This window comes from Pleuronectes platessa, chromosome 15 (genome assembly GCF_947347685.1).
Source record: "Pleuronectes platessa chromosome 15, fPlePla1.1, whole genome shotgun sequence".
Lineage (NCBI taxonomy): Eukaryota > Metazoa > Chordata > Actinopteri > Pleuronectiformes > Pleuronectidae > Pleuronectes > Pleuronectes platessa.
The window spans coordinates 4,563,538-4,586,092 of record NC_070640.1 but is presented as its reverse complement, the minus strand read 5'-3'; the positions used below and the strand labels follow the sequence as shown (position 1 = coordinate 4,586,092).

The following is a 22,555-nucleotide window of genomic DNA, read 5'->3' as shown; positions in this document are numbered from 1 at the left end:
ACACACACACAAACACACACACACACACACACACACACACACACACAAACTATATGAAGATATAATATCCTGGGTGAAAATACAACCTGTTTCCCTGTAGATACCAGATGAACGCCACAGTGAGTGATGGGCGCTTCGCGGTGATCGCCGATGTGTCAGTCCAGGTTGAGCAGGTGACGGATGTGCTGCTGCGTAGCGCCCTGACCTTACGCTTCAGCTCCATGTCCCCGGAGGACCTGCTCGGTCGCCACCTGAACCAGATCAAGCTCAAGTTACGTGGACTATCTGGCTGGAAGTGGACACCAGGACAACAGGATCCCCTCCATGTTCTGGGCGTGCAGCCGGCGACGGGGACGCCCGACGTGGACCTGCTCCTGGCCATGGAGCGGCCCGAGACGTCAGGGTTCGGACGGATGGGCGGGTTCTACTCCCAGCAGGAGTTGGCGGCGAAGCTGGAGGACGCAGCTGTGCGGGGCCAGATTCGAGGCGTCCTAGCCGGGGCGGTGGTGGTGAGCAGCGCCTGCTCCGGGGAGCTGGACTGTGGGGACAGGGTGTGTGAGCAGATCCTGGTGATGGACAGCGACTCGCCGGTGACCTACAGCACAGAGAGGGTCAGCCTGGTGTCGCCGACGTTCAGCCGCACAGACAGCTGCACCTGCCCTGGTGAAGTGAAATACTTAAATGTCTAAATGAAGATGTATTTTACTACGTGTACCCAGATGTTTTTCCTTGCAGATGTAATCAAGAGAAAGATGTTTTGGCACAATGATGCTACACATTAAAGAATATAAATATTAGGATATTGAACTACAATTATTTCATCATTTGAAGACAGATGATATCCTGAAGTGTGATTTTCTCATCTCTCTGTGTCTGAGCAGAAGGAACCTGCTCCACCCCTGTGGAGCTCTGTGAAGGTCAGTCCTGTCCGGCAGACATGCAGTGTGTCCGCACTGGTCCTACAGCGCCATCTGTCTGCCAGTGTCAGCCTGACAGACTGGACGAGTGTGCAGGTAGGATTCCATCATCATGTCTGAGGTGTGGGTCTCTGCACATCCAGATAGTGTCTTTGCTTTCACTCCCCAGTTGGAATCCCTTATCTCTTTTTGTTTTGTGGACACTCAGGACAAACCTCCCTGAGCTTCTCTGGAAACAGTTACATCAAGTACAGAGTGACAGAGAGCGGCCAGAGCGGCGAGATGAGGCTCAGCCTGAGGATCAGGACGCTTCAGAGGAGAGGAGTCATTATGTTCACCCGGGTTAACCCCTGCACCATGCTCAAGGTCAACTCACTGGGTTGTTTCCAAACATCTGGGCTGCTGAGCTGAAGCTGCACTGAAAGGTGGTTGTGTCATTTCTAAACACGCAATTATCGTCCCTGTTCTCTCCCCAGATTGAAGGGGGTCGGCTCTGGTTCCAGCTGGACTGTGACAACACCCTTGGCATTATGGGTATATCTGGCAGACCAATAAACGACGGCCTCTGGCACGCTGTTGCCTTGGAGCTGACGAGGAACTACACCCTCCTGTCGCTGGACGACAGCTATGTGGAGCGCCGCCGAGCAGCCCGAGCACCTGTTCGGCTTTGGCCCCTGGCCCCGGACTCCTCCTTCTTCTTCGGGGCCCAAGTGAGGCCACCGGCTGGGCAAGGTGAGGGGCCGAGTCCAGGGCCAGGGAGCGTCCAGGGAGGAGGGCCGGGACTCGGAGCGAGGGGCACGCCGAGGGCCCAGGACGGCTTCCAGGGCTGCCTGGCCTCTCTGATGCTGAACGGTAACGAGCTGCCGCTGCAGAACAAGAGGAGCCGCTACGCCGAGATCGCCGGGCTGAGCGAGGTCAAGCTGGGCTGCGTGCTCTACTCAGATCCATGCGTCAGTCAGCCCTGCCTCAACGGAGCCATCTGCAGCAGCCTGCCCTCTGGAGGTCTGTGCACACGTCACTGGGCATGTGTGTGGGTGGTAATAGAATGTTTACATAGGAATTTAAGAGTTTTTTCATGAATGAGTGTTAGTGTCTGAATTCTTTGTCTTTAATTAGATAGCGACCATCAAGCTGCATGTGTTTTTTTTGCTCTACGAGAGACGAGATGAGATATTGAAATCATGTATTAATATGTATAATCACATTCGACACATCCTGAGTGTCTCTCTCTCTCCAACAGGCTTCATGTGCAGTTGCAGCGCGGGCTTCACTGGGGGGCGCTGTGAAGTTGAGTTGACGTCCTGTATGCCGAACCCCTGCCAGAACGGAGGAGAGTGCAGGCCAGCCGGGGGGGCTTTCCTCTGTGCTTGTCCTCGAGGACTCGGGGGACTTGTGTAAGATAAAATAACGACAATCACACACTCACACACTTTTAGAGCCTTAATTACTGTTTGTATATACAGAGCTAATGGCTGCTGCTGCGATTAACATCTGCATCTCCCTTCTCACACACACTCGAGTGTGAAAGAACATGCGTTGGAAACACACACACACATCATTATCTCACATTAGCACCCCCACTGAGTTCTTTGAGTTGTTATTGTGTGTGATGAATTAGTGTTTCTAATTTAATTCTGTATCATTTCTATAGAAAAGCCTGTAATCATTCTCTTGCTGCTGTTTTAATTACAGCTCTGTAATTGCCTCTGAAACAAACTCTGGGCTCCCGTGGTAGTTCAGCAGAGTCGCCACTAGAGAGCAGGTTTCCCTCAAAGGAGAAAATACTTCTACTTCTTCCAGGCTTTTTAAATATATATAATAAAATATAATGCTTTTAAATGAAGTTGAATCAAAGTTAGCTGATTAACTATGAAGATAAAACTAATGAGACTTTTTCCAGACAGCAGATTGTTTAGATCATTATCACGTCATGGTGATGATAAACAGACTGAAGTGTTAAAGTAGACTTAGTCTGCGACAAGCGAAAACAGCTGCTGAGCGTAACCGGCTGTGAAATTGTTCATCCTGCTGATTTACAAATGATTATATCAAACTGAAATAAAGATGTGAACCCTTCACTTTAAAAAACCGAATCATAGGCTCGTGGTTCAAATGTGACACAACTATTTGAATCCAAGCAGTTTTTTAATTGAGAATATTAACGAGAGAACATCACGTCCAGGCCTGTTCTTGAGGTTATACAGTTTTCATTCATTAAAGCGAAACTTCAGAAGGTTGTGCAATCAGAAATGATTTTTCTTCTCACAGAGCGTCTGTTGTAAGTGTGTTGTAAAAACCCCATCAAGAACAAATTATGCAAAGTAGATCCCGCACAGCAGGACGCCATGTTTGAAATGTCAAGCCAGGGACGAGCACATCTGTGCGTTTGTGACGTTCTGTCTGAAAGTGACGTCTTTATCTGAGCGTCTGAGTGTGTGCTTGTGTTTGGTGTGTGCTTGTGTTGTGTGTATTTGCTTTCATGCACATCTCTTGAACTCAAGAGCCACATAAAAGTGGAAATTAGGGCATCTGTGCAGATAATCTGTTCATTTAGCAAAAGAGCAAGACCAAAGTATTTATCCTCTTTCTTCGTGTCTTTGCATCTTTTATACTCTCTTATGGACACGAATAATATCCCCCCCCCCCCCCCCCCCCACACACACACCCTCCCATGCATAGTAATTTTTCTGACCGTGCCCCCCCCCCCTGCAGATGTGACGAGGACGTTGACGAGTGCGACCGGGACGAGTGCGGTGACGGAGGCGAGTGCGTCAACACGTTCGGGTCGTTTTACTGCAACTGCTCCGAGGGGCAGCTCTGCTCCGACCAGACGGCCGATGATGATGAGGAGGACGACACGCAGGTAAAGTGTGACACCTGACAAGCTGAATGAATTTAAGTGAGAATAATTCCAACAGAATTCACTCCAGTACAATCATACAGGGGTGGGGGGGGGAAGAGTCCCAGCTCTTTGGATTGCTTTTTGTGCTTTCAGCTTGCTCCTAATTAGACTTGGCATGCTCAGTGAAGCTGCAGAGAATGTTGAGTGTGCAGCGGCCTCCCGGAAGGTTCATTCACCAGCCTGGTATCTCCGTCTCCGCCGTGCATGAATGAAAGTGTGGTAATGGGTAAATCATGGTTTCCATTTGAAGTTGTCATGCTCCAGACTTTTTGGGAGAGTGCTACTCACCTTGTACTGAGACTGCAAGCTCAATTAAGGCTGCACATTGTTAGACGTCTCTGTGGAGATTCACAGTTGCTCGGGTCGCGGTTTTCTATGGAAAGTTGAATTTCGGGCGTGGGTTTTTCCCCCTCTCATCCAAGAGGCCTCTTCGGTTCGGTGGCCCTGGTGGAGAGACCCTGTGTAACATCTGTGGGGCCACTGGGAGGTGATGAACAGATAGAATCGTAGGTGGAGGAGAAGTGGAGCTGTAGACCTGCTGCTGTGATGACGGATGGTTTGTCTGCTTTGCTGTAAACGATCCTTCACTCGTCTTTCTAACGCTTCCATGACAAATAGATACTTCAGCAGCTCAAATGTTTTTTTGGTTTTCCATGCATCACTCTTGCGAACTCGATATCTCCAGAACGCCTTGAGGGGATTTCTTAGGTCAAAGGTCAAGTTCGCTGTGACCTCACAGTTTTTGTTTGTGAGAAAACTTTTCGGAACACCTTGAGGGAATGTCTTCCAGTCTGATGAGTTCAGTTGGACTCGTAAAGTTTTGGAGGTTGAAGTTCAATATTTCACAGTTTCACTAAATTGGAAAGATGGTGTTGTTTATATTCTGAGTGAAAGTGGATCTTTAACATGAAAATGCCGTCCTGTGTTTCTCCTCCCGTCGTCCAGGCGGAGCCGCTGTCTTACGTCGGACCAGGAGAGATAATCGGCATCGGGGTCTTAGCCTTCGTCATCATCCTCCTCCTCGTGCTGTTCATCGCTTTCAGGAAAAAAATCAAATTCCGTAAAGACTCAGACGTGGACCCGGCGACTCAAGCTGTGATGGGCGTCTCAGCCATCTCCACAGAAACCAGCTACATGCTGCACAAGACCGGCATGGGGGCCGAAGGGATCGAATTCAAAGCCGTGCGCTTGTCGGGGTCACCGGGGACCACGAGCACCTACGGGGAGGTGGGCGGCGGCTCTGGAGGCCCTCCTCAGGTCCTGGTGCGTCCCACCGCCCACTCTCCACTGCCGGGGGGGCTCAGCAGCCAGAGCATGAGGGGCGGAGACGGGGACAGGACCAGTGAGGGCAGTCAGGTTTGTACATGGACTTTATTTTCCTGTCCGAGGCGGCTCCAGCTCTGATTGTAAAATAACCTGATTGAGTCGAGTGTTATTAAAAATCTAATATTATGTCACGTTGTCTCACGAGCTCTGACAGAAACAAGCAGACGTGTGTGTAGTGTATAATTGAATTGTGCTGCAGATCAGGGCAACATTTAAGTTTCATTTGCGATGCTACAGTAATAAAAGTTCCATTTTATATGATATCGATATTAATGTTTTGTCAGCATATCTTCCAGCTCCTTGATTTGATGATGATGCATTTCTCTAGTTCAGCCCTGTTCATACAAACAGCAACGGTTTTACTTTTCAGTTTGACTTCAAAATCACATCATTTCATCATTTAAAGCCACAATTTGTCAAATTTGAAAACTTCCGCATTTGTCGTGTCCACAAATAAATAGAGTAGACCCCATAACGATCCAAGTTACAGGCTGAGAAACACACAATCCAAAGCTGCCTTCACAAATGGAACTCCTGAACTTTTGTGTGCGTTGTGTTCAGGCAACAAAGACACTAATTATAACGTGACTGTCGGCACAGAAGCCGGCAGGCGGCTGACGTGACACAGGTCACAACGGAATAATGACAGAGGGGAAAAGACAAGAAGAGACTTAAATTACAATATATTAACTCATCAGCGGATGAATACATTATTCAGAAAATGTTGGCAAACCCGTCAAAGGTCATGAATACCATAAGGGGGGGTGAAAACATAGATTGTATATTAAGATGTTGAGACACGATCAAAACCTCACACATCGTGGCTTCTCTGGAAAAAAACATTTTCTATAATTTTTTATGAATCTCTCTCGTTCACGACAGAAAATCTTTAAAAAAAATTGGTCACAAATATAAACATTCATTCTGAAAAAGCTGAGCTCTGTGGTTTTATGCAAACAAAGCTGAATCGTGAATTTTTAATGACCGTTTTATTTTGGGTCACAGCCGAAGGTTTGCTGCATCAGATCGAATGAATGGGAGCAGAACAGACTCCAGGACAGTGATCTCTATAGCAAACCTCTGACCCAGGGAAAACGCTTCTGCTCATTGATGTTTTTAATTGTTTTTAGGAAACTATGGCACAGAGGGGAATCGATCCATCAGTAGCTGACTTGTTGCTCTTCTCACTGAATTTGCTGACACTATTTTGCCTGTTCTGCTCCATCCCTGCAGCTGAGCAGCTTCCTCTCCGACATGTCCAGCATCCGAGGCGTGGCCACCAGGAGGGGCATCGCCGTGTGCAGCGTGGCGCCCAATCTCCCGCTGGCATCGGCGTGCCACTCCGAGCTCAGCCCCGCCCACAAGGTGTCCTGGGAGGGCGAGGACACGAGGGGCGAGGGGCCGGAGAGGGGGAGAGACGAGCGAGAGGAGGAATGGGGGCAGAGGGCTTTTCAGTTGGAGAGAACACAGAGAGATAACAGTCCACAGGGTAAGACTGCAGCCGTACACACACACACACACACACACACACACACACACAAACACACAGGCACGCACACAGTTTCTAACCTCTGATCAAACAGACACAGATTACACAGGCCGTGAACTCATTGTGTTCCACTCCAAACCATCATCTCGACGAGGAGAGCTTATTTCACACTGATCTCTGCCTTTTGATCACGCACATCAAAGGACATGGCCCAGAGTAAGCAAGAGTGCTTAGGAAGTCGTATTTTTTATTTTGCTATCATTTCATTTGACTATTTACTTCCTGGGAGGAAATACATTATAATATAACCAGGTTTTTCTGTACCACCGCTGAACACTGTGGATGACGTCCTCATCGCCTGCCCCCCCCTCAGCTCTCTCACATGCCTGGTGCACTTCTGTGTGAATGCTCAGGGTAATCAGCCAGAAGTCAGGTCCTTTGTTCTCATCCTGCGTTTCTGTTCAAAGACAATATAAAGGTTCCATGAAAACGACTCCCGCTCAAACAGAGTCTGTTTGCGTCGCGTGCAGCTTCAGACAAATGAGAGGATATTAAACCAGAGGGGCAGTGGAGCGAGTGGCTGATAACTCAGCGTCAGTCTGGATGTTCTCCTGCCGCCACAGCAGCACAGTTCACAGGTTGCTCTGGAATAACCACATCTCAGTGCCGAGGTCCACGTCACATGTTTTCGATTCTCTGTCCGACTTGTTGTTTGAAGAAATCTGCCTGTGGTGGGAACTTCCTCCCAGTTAATTATTGATTCCCTCCTGTGGGAATGGGAAATAGGATTGTTGCTCTCCTGCTGAGTGTGGGCACCCCTCAGGTTTACGGTTACATTTCAATCCATTAATTATCACGACATTAAGCTAATGTCCTGTTTATTATGTTAATGCATGATTACAGTGTTAACCGCCGGTTTGATTATTCAATTGGAAACAGTTAAGTTGTTTATGTGCACCACCGAGCAGCCGACAACAAGATTAATAATTCAAATTGCAATGGATGGGCACGAGTCAAAATGTGAGCCACTAACAAACAAGGGGACATATCTCTGTCGCTACCTGCTGCATCATAAATAAAGAAAGAGTTGTGAATAATTAAATACTTCATAAACAAATCAGGTCTGTGAGATTGTGGCGCTGGTGCTCTCATAAATACTAAGTCATCAAAGGAGTGTATCGATCTTCAAGATGGTTTGCAGAGAAACTTTGTATTAGACGAAGATTAAATGACATAAGCTGCTTTCAGAACATGTGGAGTGAGTGGGCGTTTTAACGATGTCTCCAGAAGACGCAGAAGATGATGTCAACTTGGCTTGATGTGTTACATGTCACGTCCTCCCTCTGCATCATCTGCAATGAGCTCCATGTCTCTGGAGCTGTTGGGGGGGTTATAGGATCAATCTCCAATTAAAAAGTTGTAAGCTGTGTTGAGTGGAAACATTTTGAAGAATAATGAGCGAAAGTGAAAGGAGCCAAAGCAGATGTTACTTCATTATATCCTCTATTGATGTAACGTAGCAGAAGTGAGAGTGTTTCTTTGTTGGGAGTTTGTGGATGACTCTCACAACACAAGGAGAAGTGTAGGGGATTTAAAAAAGTTGGGTGCCAGGATGAGAATATGTCTTGGCAGAGTGTTAGTGTTAGGATTAGAGCCGGGGTCGGGTCCGTCACCTCAGGCATGGCTGCCAACGCTGGCACACGGCGGGGAAGACACTGGCAGAATAACAAGTCAATGTGTGAGGAAAGGAAATATATAAAGAGAATAAGGAAAGATAAAATAAATATCTTTACATTTTCTAAACTCTGTTTTGTCGCCTGCATGTGGAATAAGAGACGTTTTTCTGCTTCTCTTATTTTGGTTTGATTGATGGCGCTGCCTTCCTGCTCACATTCCCTCAGGAGCACTTCACTTGTCTCTGCACACAGCAGACCATGACCACCTCGCCCGGGCTGAGCGAGCTGGAGCTTGATGTCCAGACACCGTGGTCCTCATGGACAGACTGGGGTTTTGGTTAAGAGACGGTTTCAAACCCCGACTGCTCTCTGAATGCTCTGGATGCCCAGTGAACAAAAAAAGCATCACTTTTAAAACCGTCATGTTCAAAGATGTGACAGACAAAGAGTTCTGACGAAAGCCAGAGTCTATTAGAAGAAAGATGCAATCCTGCAACGAACCTTGCAACACTGGCAATGGATTATTTGATTTGTTTGTGCAAAGCAAGAAAATCTTTTTACAGGAGGTAAACACACAGGTTCTGTTGAAAGAGGCGGAAAACAAAGCAGCTCAAGATCAAGCTGCACAGGATTTTTTGGAAGCAGCAGAAAACAAAGGTGTCGTTTTGATTGTATTATTTTGCCAGGGAGGTTATTCTTTCTCTTCTGTGTTTGTCTGTTTGTTTGCTTGTTTGATTTCAGCAGCTTCAGAATGGATTTCCACCGAACTTAGTGGAAGGCTGGGACGCGGGCTAAGAAAGAACTTGAATGATTGTGCAGATTTGGAAAAAACGTGGATGATGCTTGATCGAGATTCTACTTTCATTTTAGTCTGTATGTGATGTTTGTCTGATGAGCCCTTCCAGATAAATGTAATAGTATTTAGTATGCGCATATAATATATAATAATAATAATAATAAATCCTGTTATCCAGTGGTTTAAGAGAAGGGAAATGAATTTATGTAGGAAATAAACTCATTTCCATTTTGACTACGAATTAGTCAAAATCAATAAGATCTGACCAAGCAGATTTGATATATGTCGAAAACAGAAATATTTCATGGAGCAATATTTACGGTATGTGTGAGTGTGTGCGATTTGTTGAAGATCCAATTCAAAATCCAGATCTAGCGGCTTCCAACGTGGCGTCGGGGGGGGGGGGGGTCACCTGCTGTATGGTTACAAATTGAGTTCGAAACCTTTATCCAACACAAATGTGTAGCTAAGATAATATGGAGTTAGCTGGAAATCAAAAGTTTATATAGTTTTAGAACTATGTACACATGAACATGACCGATTTGGGACTTGGAGGAGTTATTCACTGTATTTATTTTGTGACTGAAACCAAAATGACTAATAATGAACATTCTCTAAGCAAAGTTTGGATTGAAATAAGTGTAAATATCTGATGAAGACTCAGAATCCAAAGCATTTAATGCCAACATCAGTAATCAGTCAGTTTTACACATTTAGGTCGTTACTTAAAGTTTATTGAGTTTCATCTGACGGGGCAGTGAACTGCAAACTGCTTTTCTCTCTCTGCTCCTTTCGTATTTGTTCCACCCGCAAAATAAGTTTTGCCCACAGCTCCTTTTAATCACATCAGCAAAGCTGCCAGTTGTTATATACAAGCAGTTTTATATTCCTTGTAAAAGTGTTTATTGAGCCCATACCTGAGTGTCACTTCACCAATTTGAGCAATAATATGAAACCGGGCATTTTATTGCTGCTAGATTAAAGCCCCGGGCCGAGCGGCGCTCCTGTCTCTCCCGTTAACAAACTGTCTCCTCGCCTGTCTTCATGGCAAAATGCTGCTCTGGATTCAAGAGCAGCCGCTCGGCCCCTCTGGCACCTGCTTGACAAACAATCACTCAGAGGCAAGTCTTGAGTAATCTGAAAGAATACAAACCTTGAAACAGCAGCAGGACAAAAGAAGAATAGTGTCAGGGATCACAGCGACTCGTTAAGCATCCATCTATTTGGAATGTTTGGCTCTTAAGATGCGCAGGTTAAGGTTAACTGGAGGCCCCGAGGCTGGAAGGCTTTCCTCCAAATGAAATGTAATCTTGTTTTTGCAGAGAAAATGTCAAGTTGTAACTGGAGAGAGTAAAAAAAAACAAGCTTTGATTGCTGCAGTGTCAGCAGGCCGACCAGAGCAGAGCAACTTTTAAAGATCTGTTACGTGACCGGCTCTACTTCTGTCTGTTGTGTTTCTCATCTGCTGCATTGAGCTCCATCCGATCCTCGCCCTCCTCGACTCCTCCAGCTGCCGCGGCTGGTTTGGAATGAGCAGACCAGCAGCTGCAGCGGCCGCTCTGGGATTCGTTTGAAAAAAAGGCTGTTCTCTAAAGCAGTTAGGCAAGCCTCTGAGGGAAAAGGCTGAATTTCATTGTGGGAGATACTGCAGTGTTCTGCAACCTAAGTGGCCCCTAGGTGTGGAGGGTTGTGTGTGTGCGTGTCCATCCATCCCTTAGCTTTACCATTTATCCTTTAAGGGTCGAGGTGAGGCCTGGAGTCGATCCCAGCTGACATCAGGGCTGAGATCAATCAGCTCACATTCACACCGATGGGGGAGAATCCACTCACGCACAAGAACATGCAAACTCCAGAACCTTTGTTATTGTGAGGCACACACTGCACCACCGACCGGATCACATCCATTCATTACCCATACTGCTCGTCCTCTGGAGGGTAGCAGGGGGAGCTGGAGCCCATCCATCTGACATTGAACAGGTCGCCAGCATATCACCGGGCCAACATATAGAGACAAACATTGTTTCAGGCTCAGGGCAAAGTCACACACATATGCATATGCAGGCGAATATCACAGGTCGCCAAGTTTGAACTCCACGCTGCGGATGTGCTTCGTTACAGAAAGTTTTTTTTGGCCTTGTAGCTCACACTTCCCCCTCGTGCACGGCCGTGTCCTCATTTGCCTCCTAGCTCGAACAGATTGGAGGTGAACAGAAGGCAAAGGTCCGCCTCCGCTGCATTGACGTACGTGTGATTGACAGTTTACATGGAGTGTACGTGAAGAGAACCCACACAGACCTGAGGACCACATGTAAACTCCACACAGAAAGACCCCAGTCAAGCCGGGACTTAAAGCAGGACTGTGTGATCACTGCTCTAACCACTGTTCCACCGTGCCAGATTGTGTCACCTGGCAATATGCGGGTGCCCGTTTTATCAAAGTGTCTCATTACCCACCACAGCCAGCCAGAAAGAGAATAAATGGACGATTGAAAGTCTGGAAGTCTGATGGACACTTTTACAGATTGGTAAGGTTTCGTTCAAAAGTAAGAAATGTCAGACTTCTCTGACAATGTAATCATTTCTCCTGTCCAGTCCGATTCGGAGAAGATCCATTTTGTAAGAAACCAGGTAATCTGCCGTTCAGAGCAAAGACCTGTACTCAAAATGTCTTCTACTCAAAGTTCACACAAGGCTTCAGTTGATCTAAATGAAGCATCGACTTCAATCAAAAGGCCACAGAATAAACTCTCTTGATTAGTCAAAGTCACACTGATGAAGCCTCATTAATTTAAAGTCGTGCCAGGAGACGATCTGTGCACAGCCAGGAGGAGCAGGAGCAATGATTACACCACTGACTAATGGCTTTAACATAAAGGTTTATGTGAGTATTGTATTAAGATTTGACTTCATGGTTTGTGAATTTGAGTGCGAGATGCTGATATGAATATGGACCTGTGTTTGTTAGACGTGTCGGAGCTGCTGGACGACCTGGCCTGTCTCTCAGACTCCACCTCTGATGATCACTCACTCAGCTCCTACACCTCAGAGTCATTTGATGACAACGGTAAGACAACGATAACTTTCCCACTTCCCACTCTAACTTCGGTGGGTGGACACAGTCTCCGGTGAGAAGTGTGGGACTGACTAATATTCACAAGTTGAATCAGTAATACTGAACTGCAGGTCAGTTAAAAAGAATTAGAGTCCTCCTCCGTGTTCAGCCAGAAAACTTTTAAATATGAATAATTCTAAACAGACTTTAATGGATTTTTCTTTTTTTTTGCACAGTTTTATTTATTGAGGTTTTCAGGGGATACAAATATCTCCACATTTCCAGTTTAGGTGCAAATGATCTCTCCTGGGCGGGTGAATATAAATGCTCTGAATAGATTTTACACATAGATACAGACTACATCTATTAAGATGGACGACATGAATGCGTCCCCAAAGTGACGGCCCCTGGTGGTGGGCTTTAGTATGGGTCATAAGCCCCGCCTCCTCCAAGTTATCAGATGGGACAGCCTACACATAAAAACATGTTTCCACACAGATTTTAATTAACGATTTAATGCTATGAATACAATTAACTTTAACACATTTCTGTGTATTTAGGGATCACGAGCAAACAGCTCCGGGAACCACAGATATAGTTAAAGTTCCCTAATGTGTGAATGGTGGACTTTCATGCGTCTCACCCATTAGAGGTTAATCCCAAGACGCTCAGAGGAAGAACAACTCACTTTCTCACTCAAGTCTTTTCCTGGAATCTATCAGGGCATCTTTTTTCCCAGATCACTCGATACCATTGATCTTTCCCTAATGATCATGTGTTTGTGTGCATGTGTGGGTGAGTGTGAGACAAGGGGAACACGTGTAGACTCTTTGTTTCCTGTCTAATTAGTGCAACTGCAAAGAGAAGAGTGCTCTCTTTCCTCTCCCTAACCCTTATGGGACACGCACACACACACACACACACACACAAACACATGCAAACAAACGTGTTGGCAACTCCGCTAACACACACATGTTCACCCACATGTTCTCCCCTCAGCTACACACATGCACATGAAACCTCACCCAATTCATAAATGCTCTGACTCAGTTTCTCCTCTTTTCTCTCCTGTGTCTGCCCAGCCTCCATAGTGACAGTGATACGTCTTGTCAATGATGCCGTGGACGATATTGAAAGTGAAGGTATGAAAGAATATCTTCTGTTATCTCCTCTGTGTGTGTGTGTGTGTGTGTGTGTGTAGGTGACTGCTGGAGCCACATTGTTTGCCTCCAGGGTGTAGCACTAACACATAATGTACAGCATCCAGCCGAGCGTGTACCATTCAGTCTCTTTTCTTACTTAGAATAAAACATCCTGCTTAGATTCCCGATATTTCTCTTTGTCAGCTTCTGACACTGGATCTCTCTGTGTTTCATTTTTTTACCCCTTTGGTTTCTGTGTTGTTTGTCTCAGTCTCTCTCTGACTTTCACTCTCTCTCTCTCTCCCTTTGTAGTGTCAAACATGGACAAAGAACAGCAGCGGAACAGCCCTGGTGAGTGAGATGCAAAGCAACTGGAAAACATCTTATTAACTTGCCATCCCTTTGGCGTAGATCTCAAGCTGCGAATCTCCAAAAACCCAACCTTTTGTGTTCTTTACATTATTTCCTCCGAATACTTTTATCTTTCCCCATACAGCACAGATTACAATTGCAGTTTTTTCTTACCTTGAATGGAAATGTAGCCTCGTTCTCTCGTCATATTTCCTGACTTCCAGTTCAGGCGGGTTTCTCACCTTTCATCAGTGAAAATAATTGAATGTATGAGCTGTGGCTGAGTAACATTAATTCCAGAGCATTTGTGCAAAGTCCTGGCAACAACTCAACAATAACCAAATATCATTAGATCCGTATCCAGAGAGTCTGTTGGCTGCACAATACAATTAGGCAGATGTGAAATACCAATATCAGCACTGATTTAAAAAGAACCGATATCAGTCAGGCTCCTCTGTGTTTTAATGAAATGTAATCAAAGGCCACAATGAGACAGATTGTCTGGTTAATGTTTTTCTCCATGAGTATATGTCTGTTTTCTGCTTTCTTATAAAACACCTCTCTATTGTCCTGAGTGGTCCGTGGGTTTGTGTAGTTTTAAAGACTGTGACATCTTTATCTGTGAAGAGTCTCTGTCATCCAGCTCATGGTAGTTTCAGGATTTACATGTACATAAGCAACTGGACTTCAAGAAACACAAGTCCAATCGTCTCTGTACATGTACAACTCTTGAAAGAGTCAGTGTTAATACTCAGAATCTCTCATGTAGTGTTCATAAATATATTAAATCAATATTATTAATATATTTCTTCAGCTTTTGGAGCCAGTAGCTTGAGAATCTTTTGAACAAAAGTAAATCAGCTACACTCACAAGTGTTCACCTTGTTTATATTGCATCAAATAACGAATTTGAATCTAACTTACCTACTTAAATATATGCGGAGATGTTTAGTTAATGACTCGGCTACACTGCAGCTGTTGGTTTGGTCTCTGTCCCATCTGCTAACATGGAGGAGGAGGTGGGGTTGAGTACCTATCCTGCTGCCAGCAGCCAGAGAGCCATCCAGATGTTTAACTTCATTTTCTAAACAATCAGTTTGTCTGATTTAAAGTCAACACTTCATCCTGTGCCACTCATCTCGTGTTTAATTATTAAAACTGTTAATTAAGAATTAGGCCTTCATTCAAAACTCCCTCTGCTTCTTCAGACAATAAAGCTGATAAAGATCTCATTTGAATATTTTTCAATCACTTCCTGTGTTTAATTATTCACAAATAATGAAAGCTGAACGAAATGAAACACTGCTTTATAATCCAATAGAAACATTAGGTGAAGTAATTTTTCTTTAAATGTATGAAAGCGATTCTCTCACCGCAGGTAGGAATGCAACTCGAGCAACACAACTACCGCAGATGAGTCGTTAACGAGGCTCATTTGAATAACGCTGACACTCTAATAGCTCGGCCGGCTTTGGTGTAGTGGTCCTCACTTCAAGCTCCTGCAAAAGCTCTCAGCCCGGCCTTTCAGAGGGTCTCGGTGGATTTCAGGGCCACTTTGAACCGGGCCTGACATCCGCACAGAATAGCATGAGAGACGGCAGCTTCAAACGCTCGCTTCCTTTCTCCCAGTAAGTGGGTCATCGTTTACAGGCTTAACCAGCGCACCGGGCTCCTGCTTAAACAAATTCACCATCTAATTCTACCCCAGCAAAAAATCCAACCCTGTGTCTTTATGGTGTCAGTTTGCGCCACGGTCCTAAAAGCCCATGTTAATTGGCTCATAGTTACCCAGTCTGTTTGTTGTCAGCTGCAGTGTGATTTACTAGGTCTACCGAGCTTCTCATTACTGACTCAGAGCAGCGCTGTGTCTGTGCCCGTGTCACTGACAGCCCACTGGAGCACGAGGAGCCGTGTCTCAGACGGGGGGGGAGAAATAAATGATGAATGGAATTTTCATTCGGTGGTTGGGTTTCAAATAACCAATTGGAGTGTTTTTGTTTGCGTAGCACATGAACAAACATTATGTATCAGGACAATGAGAGCGGACGTAGAAACCAAGAGCACTACTACAGATACACGAGCGGAGAGAAACACAAAATATATCAATTCATAAGGTTAATCATATTCAGGTGTCATTATTGCTGCTTGCATGCGATCACATTATGCGCTTGTGTGCATGCGTACGTGCCGTGCATCGAGTTCTGCTTGTGTGCATCTGTCCGTTTACATGTAGCGGCCACTCTGCCAAATGGCTCCCCCCCATTCCCCCCAAATCCCCCCACCCAAACGTATCATCGAGTGTGTTCTCTTGCGTGTCCTGATTCACCGCGGCTCCTCTACATTCACTTGTTTCCACCAGGAGAGCGTTTCATCATCAAAGGGTTCCTGTCCCACCAGAGATTTGTTATGTTTTTCCACTTCACTGACAGCGAGTGGCCACCTGCAGAGCCAAGATGAGATTGGTGTAGAGTTCATCAAATAATACGCTTTGGAGTGCAAGAAAATAAATATACTCCAGCTCCATTCCAGCCTCAACCATTCATTTGAAAAATATTACAACCGGGAATGTGGATGTGGATTTCAGCAGCAGCCTGGCAAAGCACGGAGAACTCCCACATGTTGAGTGGTCTGCTGCCAGTCTATTAGATACCCCTGTCAACTCACGTGTCATGCATTATACACCCGGAGGGAGCGCTGCTAATGAAGGGTGCTCTCCATCCCACACAGAAGGTGACCCCTCTGGCTCCTCTCCCTTCATCAATATGATATATATATTCACGCGGCTCCTTATCCCGACCATGAATTATGCAAGTGGCGTGCTGTACTATATAGGAAGTAGTGGATTAGTTCAGGGGTGGGCAGGGGGGGGGGACCCATAGTAACAGTAAGGCTATGTCCACAATAACTCATCTACAGAAACACCTGGGGCCTGCACAACAAAGCTAGTTCAACATGCCCAGGATATCTTTCCCATATCCGGGTGCACTAAACCTAACAATGTAAAGTGTTTGTGTTTACTGCGAATGACCAATCACCGACATGGACAAGTGAACCTGCAGCAGAGACGCATGAAAAAGATAAAATTATTATATAGAAAATTAGCAGGAGAACAAACCCTTTATCCAAACTAAAGGAAACACAGTAACAGCTGCAAAATGCTGGTAGAACAACTGGTAAATCTTCTCTGGAAAAAAAGATGTATGACGTGGCCACGACATAATACCGTGTGGGATTGAGATAAATAACTCGGGGCCACAGGATGAGAATCTGTTCTTTCCTCCCAAAGGCCTGTGGAACTGAACTGAAGAAGCCTCTTGGATGAGAGATGAAACGTTTCACTTGATCACATGATGAAGCCTCTATAATGAGCTTTAGTTGGACACACTCCATCTGCACCGGCTCTGAGGACACATAGTGGTGGAAACGTTTGACATTACTAGTCATTAAACACATATGGACATATTTTCGGGGGGGTAAAAAAAGGGAGAGATTGAGATGTACTGGGAGTGTTGGCGGCGGGGATCGACTTAACCAACCAGACGTTGTTTTAAACTTCCCTTATCCTTCCCTTTAAGGAAAGTGCAGACGGCAGTCTCCGAGAGAGAGAGGGGAGGGAGGGAAGGAGGCTGTCACAAGGTAAATCTGTCAACTCTCTCGATTCCAAATAAATATTTACTTTCATGAGATAAACCAACTTAAAGAGAAGGATAAGAGTATGAAACTATGTCTGGTTATCCCGCTGCTAACATCCAGTAAGTCCCAGGAGTGAAGGAACGTAGTGTGATGCAGACAGTCATGTTACTGTGAGAACTTTTCTCCTACGTGTCAGGTTGGTTGTGTTCGGCTCCAGCAGCTGACAAAGGTTTATCATTCCCTCTGATGGGGATTTAAATCTTTCATCAAGAGACTTATTGAAGCAGGTGAAAGGATTGTGTGGGTCTCTGAAGAAAACCGTGTCCTCCTCAGAGACTCGAACAATCCACACCAGCTCCACGGGATCCTGGAAGAGCGGTGAAGGCATGTTTCAAAGGAATTGATTGGTCAGTGGGCGGAGCTTTTATACGGGTCGATCTCTTGCCTCCAGCTCAACCTGCTCCGGAGCATCTTAGCTAGTGAGCAAGCTTCCTAGGGCCAGAAACCCTGAACTAAACCCAGACGTTACCCCGATAAGAGTCAAACCTGCTACATACAGACATACAGACCCCCCCCCCCCCCCCCCCCCCCCCCCCCGGTGTCCACACTACTCAGGAGATCTAGAGCAGCTAAAACAGAGAAGTTTGGAAATCCTGCTTTCCTTTTATTTTCCGGAGCATTGTTTTTGCATTGAGATATTTGGAAATGATGATCACAACTGCTTGCAGGCTTTTCAGTCTTTTCAGTCACGACTTAGCCTTTGCTGATTCGTCAAGGCTCAATCACGTGACCTCTCCCGTGTAACAACATCCAACATCAGCCTCGCTTCAAGTGTAAAAAAAACACAAAATATGGATAATCAATTACAAGCTTTTCGGTAACAGCTGCTGTAAAGTAGAGTTCTGAATGGCCAGAGCTCAGGCTTGTTGTTATAGATGGGGATTAGAACTGATGCAGAGACAACACTCGAGTGTTGACAAACGGTTTAGTTCAAAACACTGTTTTCCAACAATAACCAGAAGAATGGATGCAGCCTTAGAAAGCCAACCAACTATAAAGCTTGTTTATTAGGTGGCACCTCATGTGTGTAGTTTACACCTTCATAGTGTCAGGTGTTGTTGCTTGAGCAGGGAGCTTGAACGTTGAGTGATGTGAGCAGTCGTGAAGATCTTCACATCAGTCCCTCCTGTAACTGATGCATATTCACCGGTGTCACCTCGCTCCCCTGCTGCTGCCAAGATGCCGATGATACTCTTGTCTCAGGAGGGAGGTGATTTATCGATGTGGCACCTTTTGCCAGCTGATCCTATTAGGTAGATAATCTCATTGTCACACACACTGTGCTGTCCAGAGAGGCTGTAACATAACTACCACGTTCCAGCGAGCTCTACTGTACACACATCCACGGATTTGGCAGCTCTCATTTGTCCAGGGAATAAAGCCTCGGGCTCCTTACACCAGATGTTAACTCAGATTCCTCTCTTACTTTTCCATTAAAAACACACTATTTGTCACTGAAACTACTTCAAGCTGGCTAAAATGATTTATCCTCTGTAACCGGCTTTATTTTCTCTTTCAGCGTATCTCTGGGAGTCCTCCAGCCAGCAATCCAGCTGGCTGTCGCCATCACGTCTGCGTCCACCAGAGGTGGGATCCATCTACGACCTCAGTGATACCCAGCAGAACGTCAGACGGGGGGGCAGCACACGCTCCCTCCAGCTGGACTCCAGAGTGGTGGGCTTCAGCGAGGACACGGGCCGAGAGCAGGGAGAGGAGAGCGGGAGGAGGGCCTTCCAGTGGGAGAGGAATCAGACCGGTGAGTGGGAGAGGAAACGCATCCTGGACAGAGATGAGAAGAGGAGGCAGGACGGGGACGGACAGAACACGGGCAACAGGAGCAGAGACATGGGGGGGCAGCAGGAGCACAGAGACGACAGCTGCGAAGGCGGCTCCTCGCCTGTTTATGAGGAGTACCGAGAGTGCAGCCACGAGCCAGAGCAGCGGGAGGACTCAGAGAGCCTGTATGACACTCTACCCCCGACCAGGCGGGCCTACGAAGGATACCCATCGAGCCCCGCGGGCCTCAACCTGCACCCGGCTCAACTTCTGCCCCCCCTGAGGGCGTGGGATTTACAGACAGGGGAGTTGAGCGACTCTCAGGAGGAGAATCGTGCCGGGCTGGACTCCGGCGGTCTGGCCGGTTCCGGGGACGAGCTGGAGAGACTTCTGAACCTGGTGTCGCTCCGGGCCAGGAGAGCCACGAGAACAAACAGAGCGTCCACCGGATCTGAACCCACAGCAAACTGGGATGGATTCAAATGAGCACACCAGGACTGTTAAAAACAAACAAAAAGATTTAATATTCCTTTATATATTCCAGTGGCATCAACCCCCAGCTCTGATTAAAGCTGACATTTATAAGACTGCACCATTGATCTGCCACCTAGAAATAATTAAAAGAGAATATTACCATATGTACTTTTATTATCCCACATTATTATCCTGCTGTAAGCAAACGCTAATCCACCACCAATCCCCCCCGGCTCTGTTCTAAGCTGGAGGAAAGGGGGGGAGGGGGGGGGTTATGTGCGTTCTCAGAACACCTCCACCTGTGAAGTATGAAGTAGAAATTGGCTGAGAATCAATGCTATTACATTTATTATTTATGGAACCACTGGTGCTTGGCATTTATTAACAGTGAAATATGAAAGGAGTCTGTGTTGTAGATGAAAACAGTATTGTGTACATTGTGTTACTGTGCATTTCGCACATTGTTCTGCTGGATCACACACACACACACACACACATACACATGCGACCAAATATGCTGTGGTAATTAAATTAATAAGTATATAATAATTAAATGATTAAATAAGGATCCCCTGGTATCAGTTTGTGATAATCCTCATAACGTCTGTGAGGCTCTGGTAAGGACGTGGGCGACTGGTTCTCTCCCAGCATGTCAATTTAAATAAGAAATGACTTAATTGCCTAATTGATGTGTGTGTCTGTGTGGGTGTGTGTGAGTGATCCAACAGAGTAACGTGTTTGTCCTCTGGAGAGATATTGTTATAATGGTGAATATGTACCTGGTGTGTTGTTGCAGGTGAGCTTAATCTCAGCGGAGACCACATGAGATAAATAATCCCCCATAAAACATTTAACCCGATCAAGTCAGTCTCCTCACGCCTCTTATATGTTTTTCTCTCCCCAACGACTGGAATCTGGCAGATTCGTTTAGCCGAGCTTATAGTCATCGATGTCCCGGGAAGACACGAGGGCGTAGGGAGGGAAAAGAAATCATGAAAAACCTCTTGTGGAATGTTAAGAGCATAAACTTCCTCCTCAGTGGAAGAGGTGATTATTTGAAAGAGGAGTTGTGATCGTGGCTTCGATTTCTTCAGCTCTACACGCTGTCACCAGTTGAGTAGATTATCAGTGTAATCTTCTCTTAACGTCTTTTTTGTTGTTTACCCCAGGAACAGATTTCATTTGTGCCCTGAATAGATGTTTTCAGATTATTGTGTTTTCCTTCTTTTTACCTGTGTGTGTTTGTGTGTGTGAGTTAATCTCTGTCTTGACCCTGTGGGATCGCGTCCTGCAGAATGTGCATCTGTACAAAGTTTAAAAAAAAGAGAAAAAACCTTCCCCAGCCTGGGTTTGTGCTTAAGTAATACAACAAGAACGTCTGCAGAGAATCCCAAATGAATGAAGCTTTAATTACCGAGCGTTTGGCGGCGTGTCAGCGAGGAAGGTGACATTTTCTTAATTGCCTCATCTGCATCCTCAAAAGGTGGCCGCTCATTAAGTCCTGATTGGTGACGAAAGGTTGAAGGCAGACGACGCTCGGTCAGCCTGCTCCACGTCCGCGCTCCACCCTTACTCCGACTGGAACTAACGAGAAGACGCAGCGAGGAACCTTTGCGGGTCTTGATTATTTGCTCTGCCCCCCCACACCCCACACCCCACACCCCCCCCGTGGAGTTGACACAAACTTTGTCCTTGTTATCATCAAACCCTCCACATCTAAAAAAACAGAAAGCCCTCCCCTGGCAACCAGACATTCCCCTTATTGTTTTTTCATTTTCCTCCGACACATGCAACACATTTTGGCCAATTAAGGGGCACGGACGTGAGTGTGTGATTGTGTGTTTGTACCGTTTGATGCCAAAATGCCACATTCAGTATTATACAGTGGCGTTAGAAGTCCATTAATTCCAATTGCAAAAAGACACACTTCTTATGGTGTTCACCACATCGGAATTTGTGGGGACGAGTTGTGGAGCTGTTGACATTTTCAGGAATGAGATCATGAAGTTAATATGTTGTCGCTCTAGTTTTGAAAACTTTATAACACCTCTGCAGAAAATAAAAAATGATATTCTCCAGTCTCATCTTTGCAGCCTGTGGTTACATCTGCGTTATGTTCTGCAGCGCGGCGTCAACGTTCCCGTCGCTAACTGTTCACAGCGTGATAAAAACGTTTTGTTCACAGCCTGAGGGGGAAATCTGGTCAGTGCCAGTCGCCACTTAAAATGTCATGCTTGTGTATTTGAGGTGTGGAGGTACAGGTGGGCTGTCACACCTCAAATCCACAAGCGTCTATATTTAAGGTTTTCACGAAGGACGACTCACTTGACTCACACGTCCATGACAGTCTGTTCCATCGTCAACATCTATTGTCGCTCACTTCTGTTGTGGGTGTGCGTTTCTGTCGTGTGGCTTTTTGCATTTGTGTTTTCTTTTTATTCCCGAGTGTGAAGACGTCTCCGCTGCTGTAGAGAGCCGAGTTGACACGAGCACTCGCCCACTGCTTAACTTATAACATGTGAGTGTGGTGCAGGCGTGGACCGAGATAAGTCGGGTTTCAGTGGTAGCATGTCCCCCCCCCCCCCCCCCCGAGTGTCTTAGTCAAGAAAAATTACCTTCAGCTTATTTATAAATGTCAAGAATGTGTCAAGTCAGATTTAAAATGACTATTTGCAAAGTGTTGGGTTTTTCTGATACCCCACCAGTCGCAGCAGTAGCTGGATTTCCAGGACACTTTGTCAGAGTAAGAGTTACATCTTTTGAACAGCAGGTATCATTTTTGAGCAAAAACACTTCATGTATGTTTTAGTGCATGCCAGTTTGTGTCAGTGCAAGAAGATGGAAATAGCTCATAGTTAAATGTCGGGCCGGTTTGTTCCAGTTGTGTTCTCTCTCCCAGCAGGAGCCGTGAACCATTAACCACTCAGAACAGGTACAGGGGCACATCTCGAATCTACTAGT

At 46.0% G+C, this 22,555-nt stretch overlaps 1 protein-coding gene across 1 annotated transcript in view; it reads left to right on the top strand.

Annotated features, from left to right (window-relative positions):
- Positions 1-19,606, top strand: part of LOC128457020 (protocadherin Fat 3) — a 67,185-nt gene extending 47,579 nt beyond the window's left edge. Inside the window, exons 40-51 of the mRNA XM_053441502.1 lie at positions 101-663; positions 882-1,013; positions 1,126-1,283; positions 1,394-1,919; positions 2,158-2,311; positions 3,630-3,780; positions 4,765-5,175; positions 6,379-6,634; positions 12,072-12,170; positions 13,241-13,300; positions 13,613-13,651; positions 18,864-19,606. Coding sequence (XP_053297477.1) covers positions 101-663; positions 882-1,013; positions 1,126-1,283; positions 1,394-1,919; positions 2,158-2,311; positions 3,630-3,780; positions 4,765-5,175; positions 6,379-6,634; positions 12,072-12,170; positions 13,241-13,300; positions 13,613-13,651; positions 18,864-19,606 — 3,292 coding nt within the window. The remainder of the gene's footprint in view (positions 1-100; positions 664-881; positions 1,014-1,125; positions 1,284-1,393; positions 1,920-2,157; positions 2,312-3,629; positions 3,781-4,764; positions 5,176-6,378; positions 6,635-12,071; positions 12,171-13,240; positions 13,301-13,612; positions 13,652-18,863) is intronic.
- Positions 19,607-22,555: the final 2,949 nt, after the last annotated feature.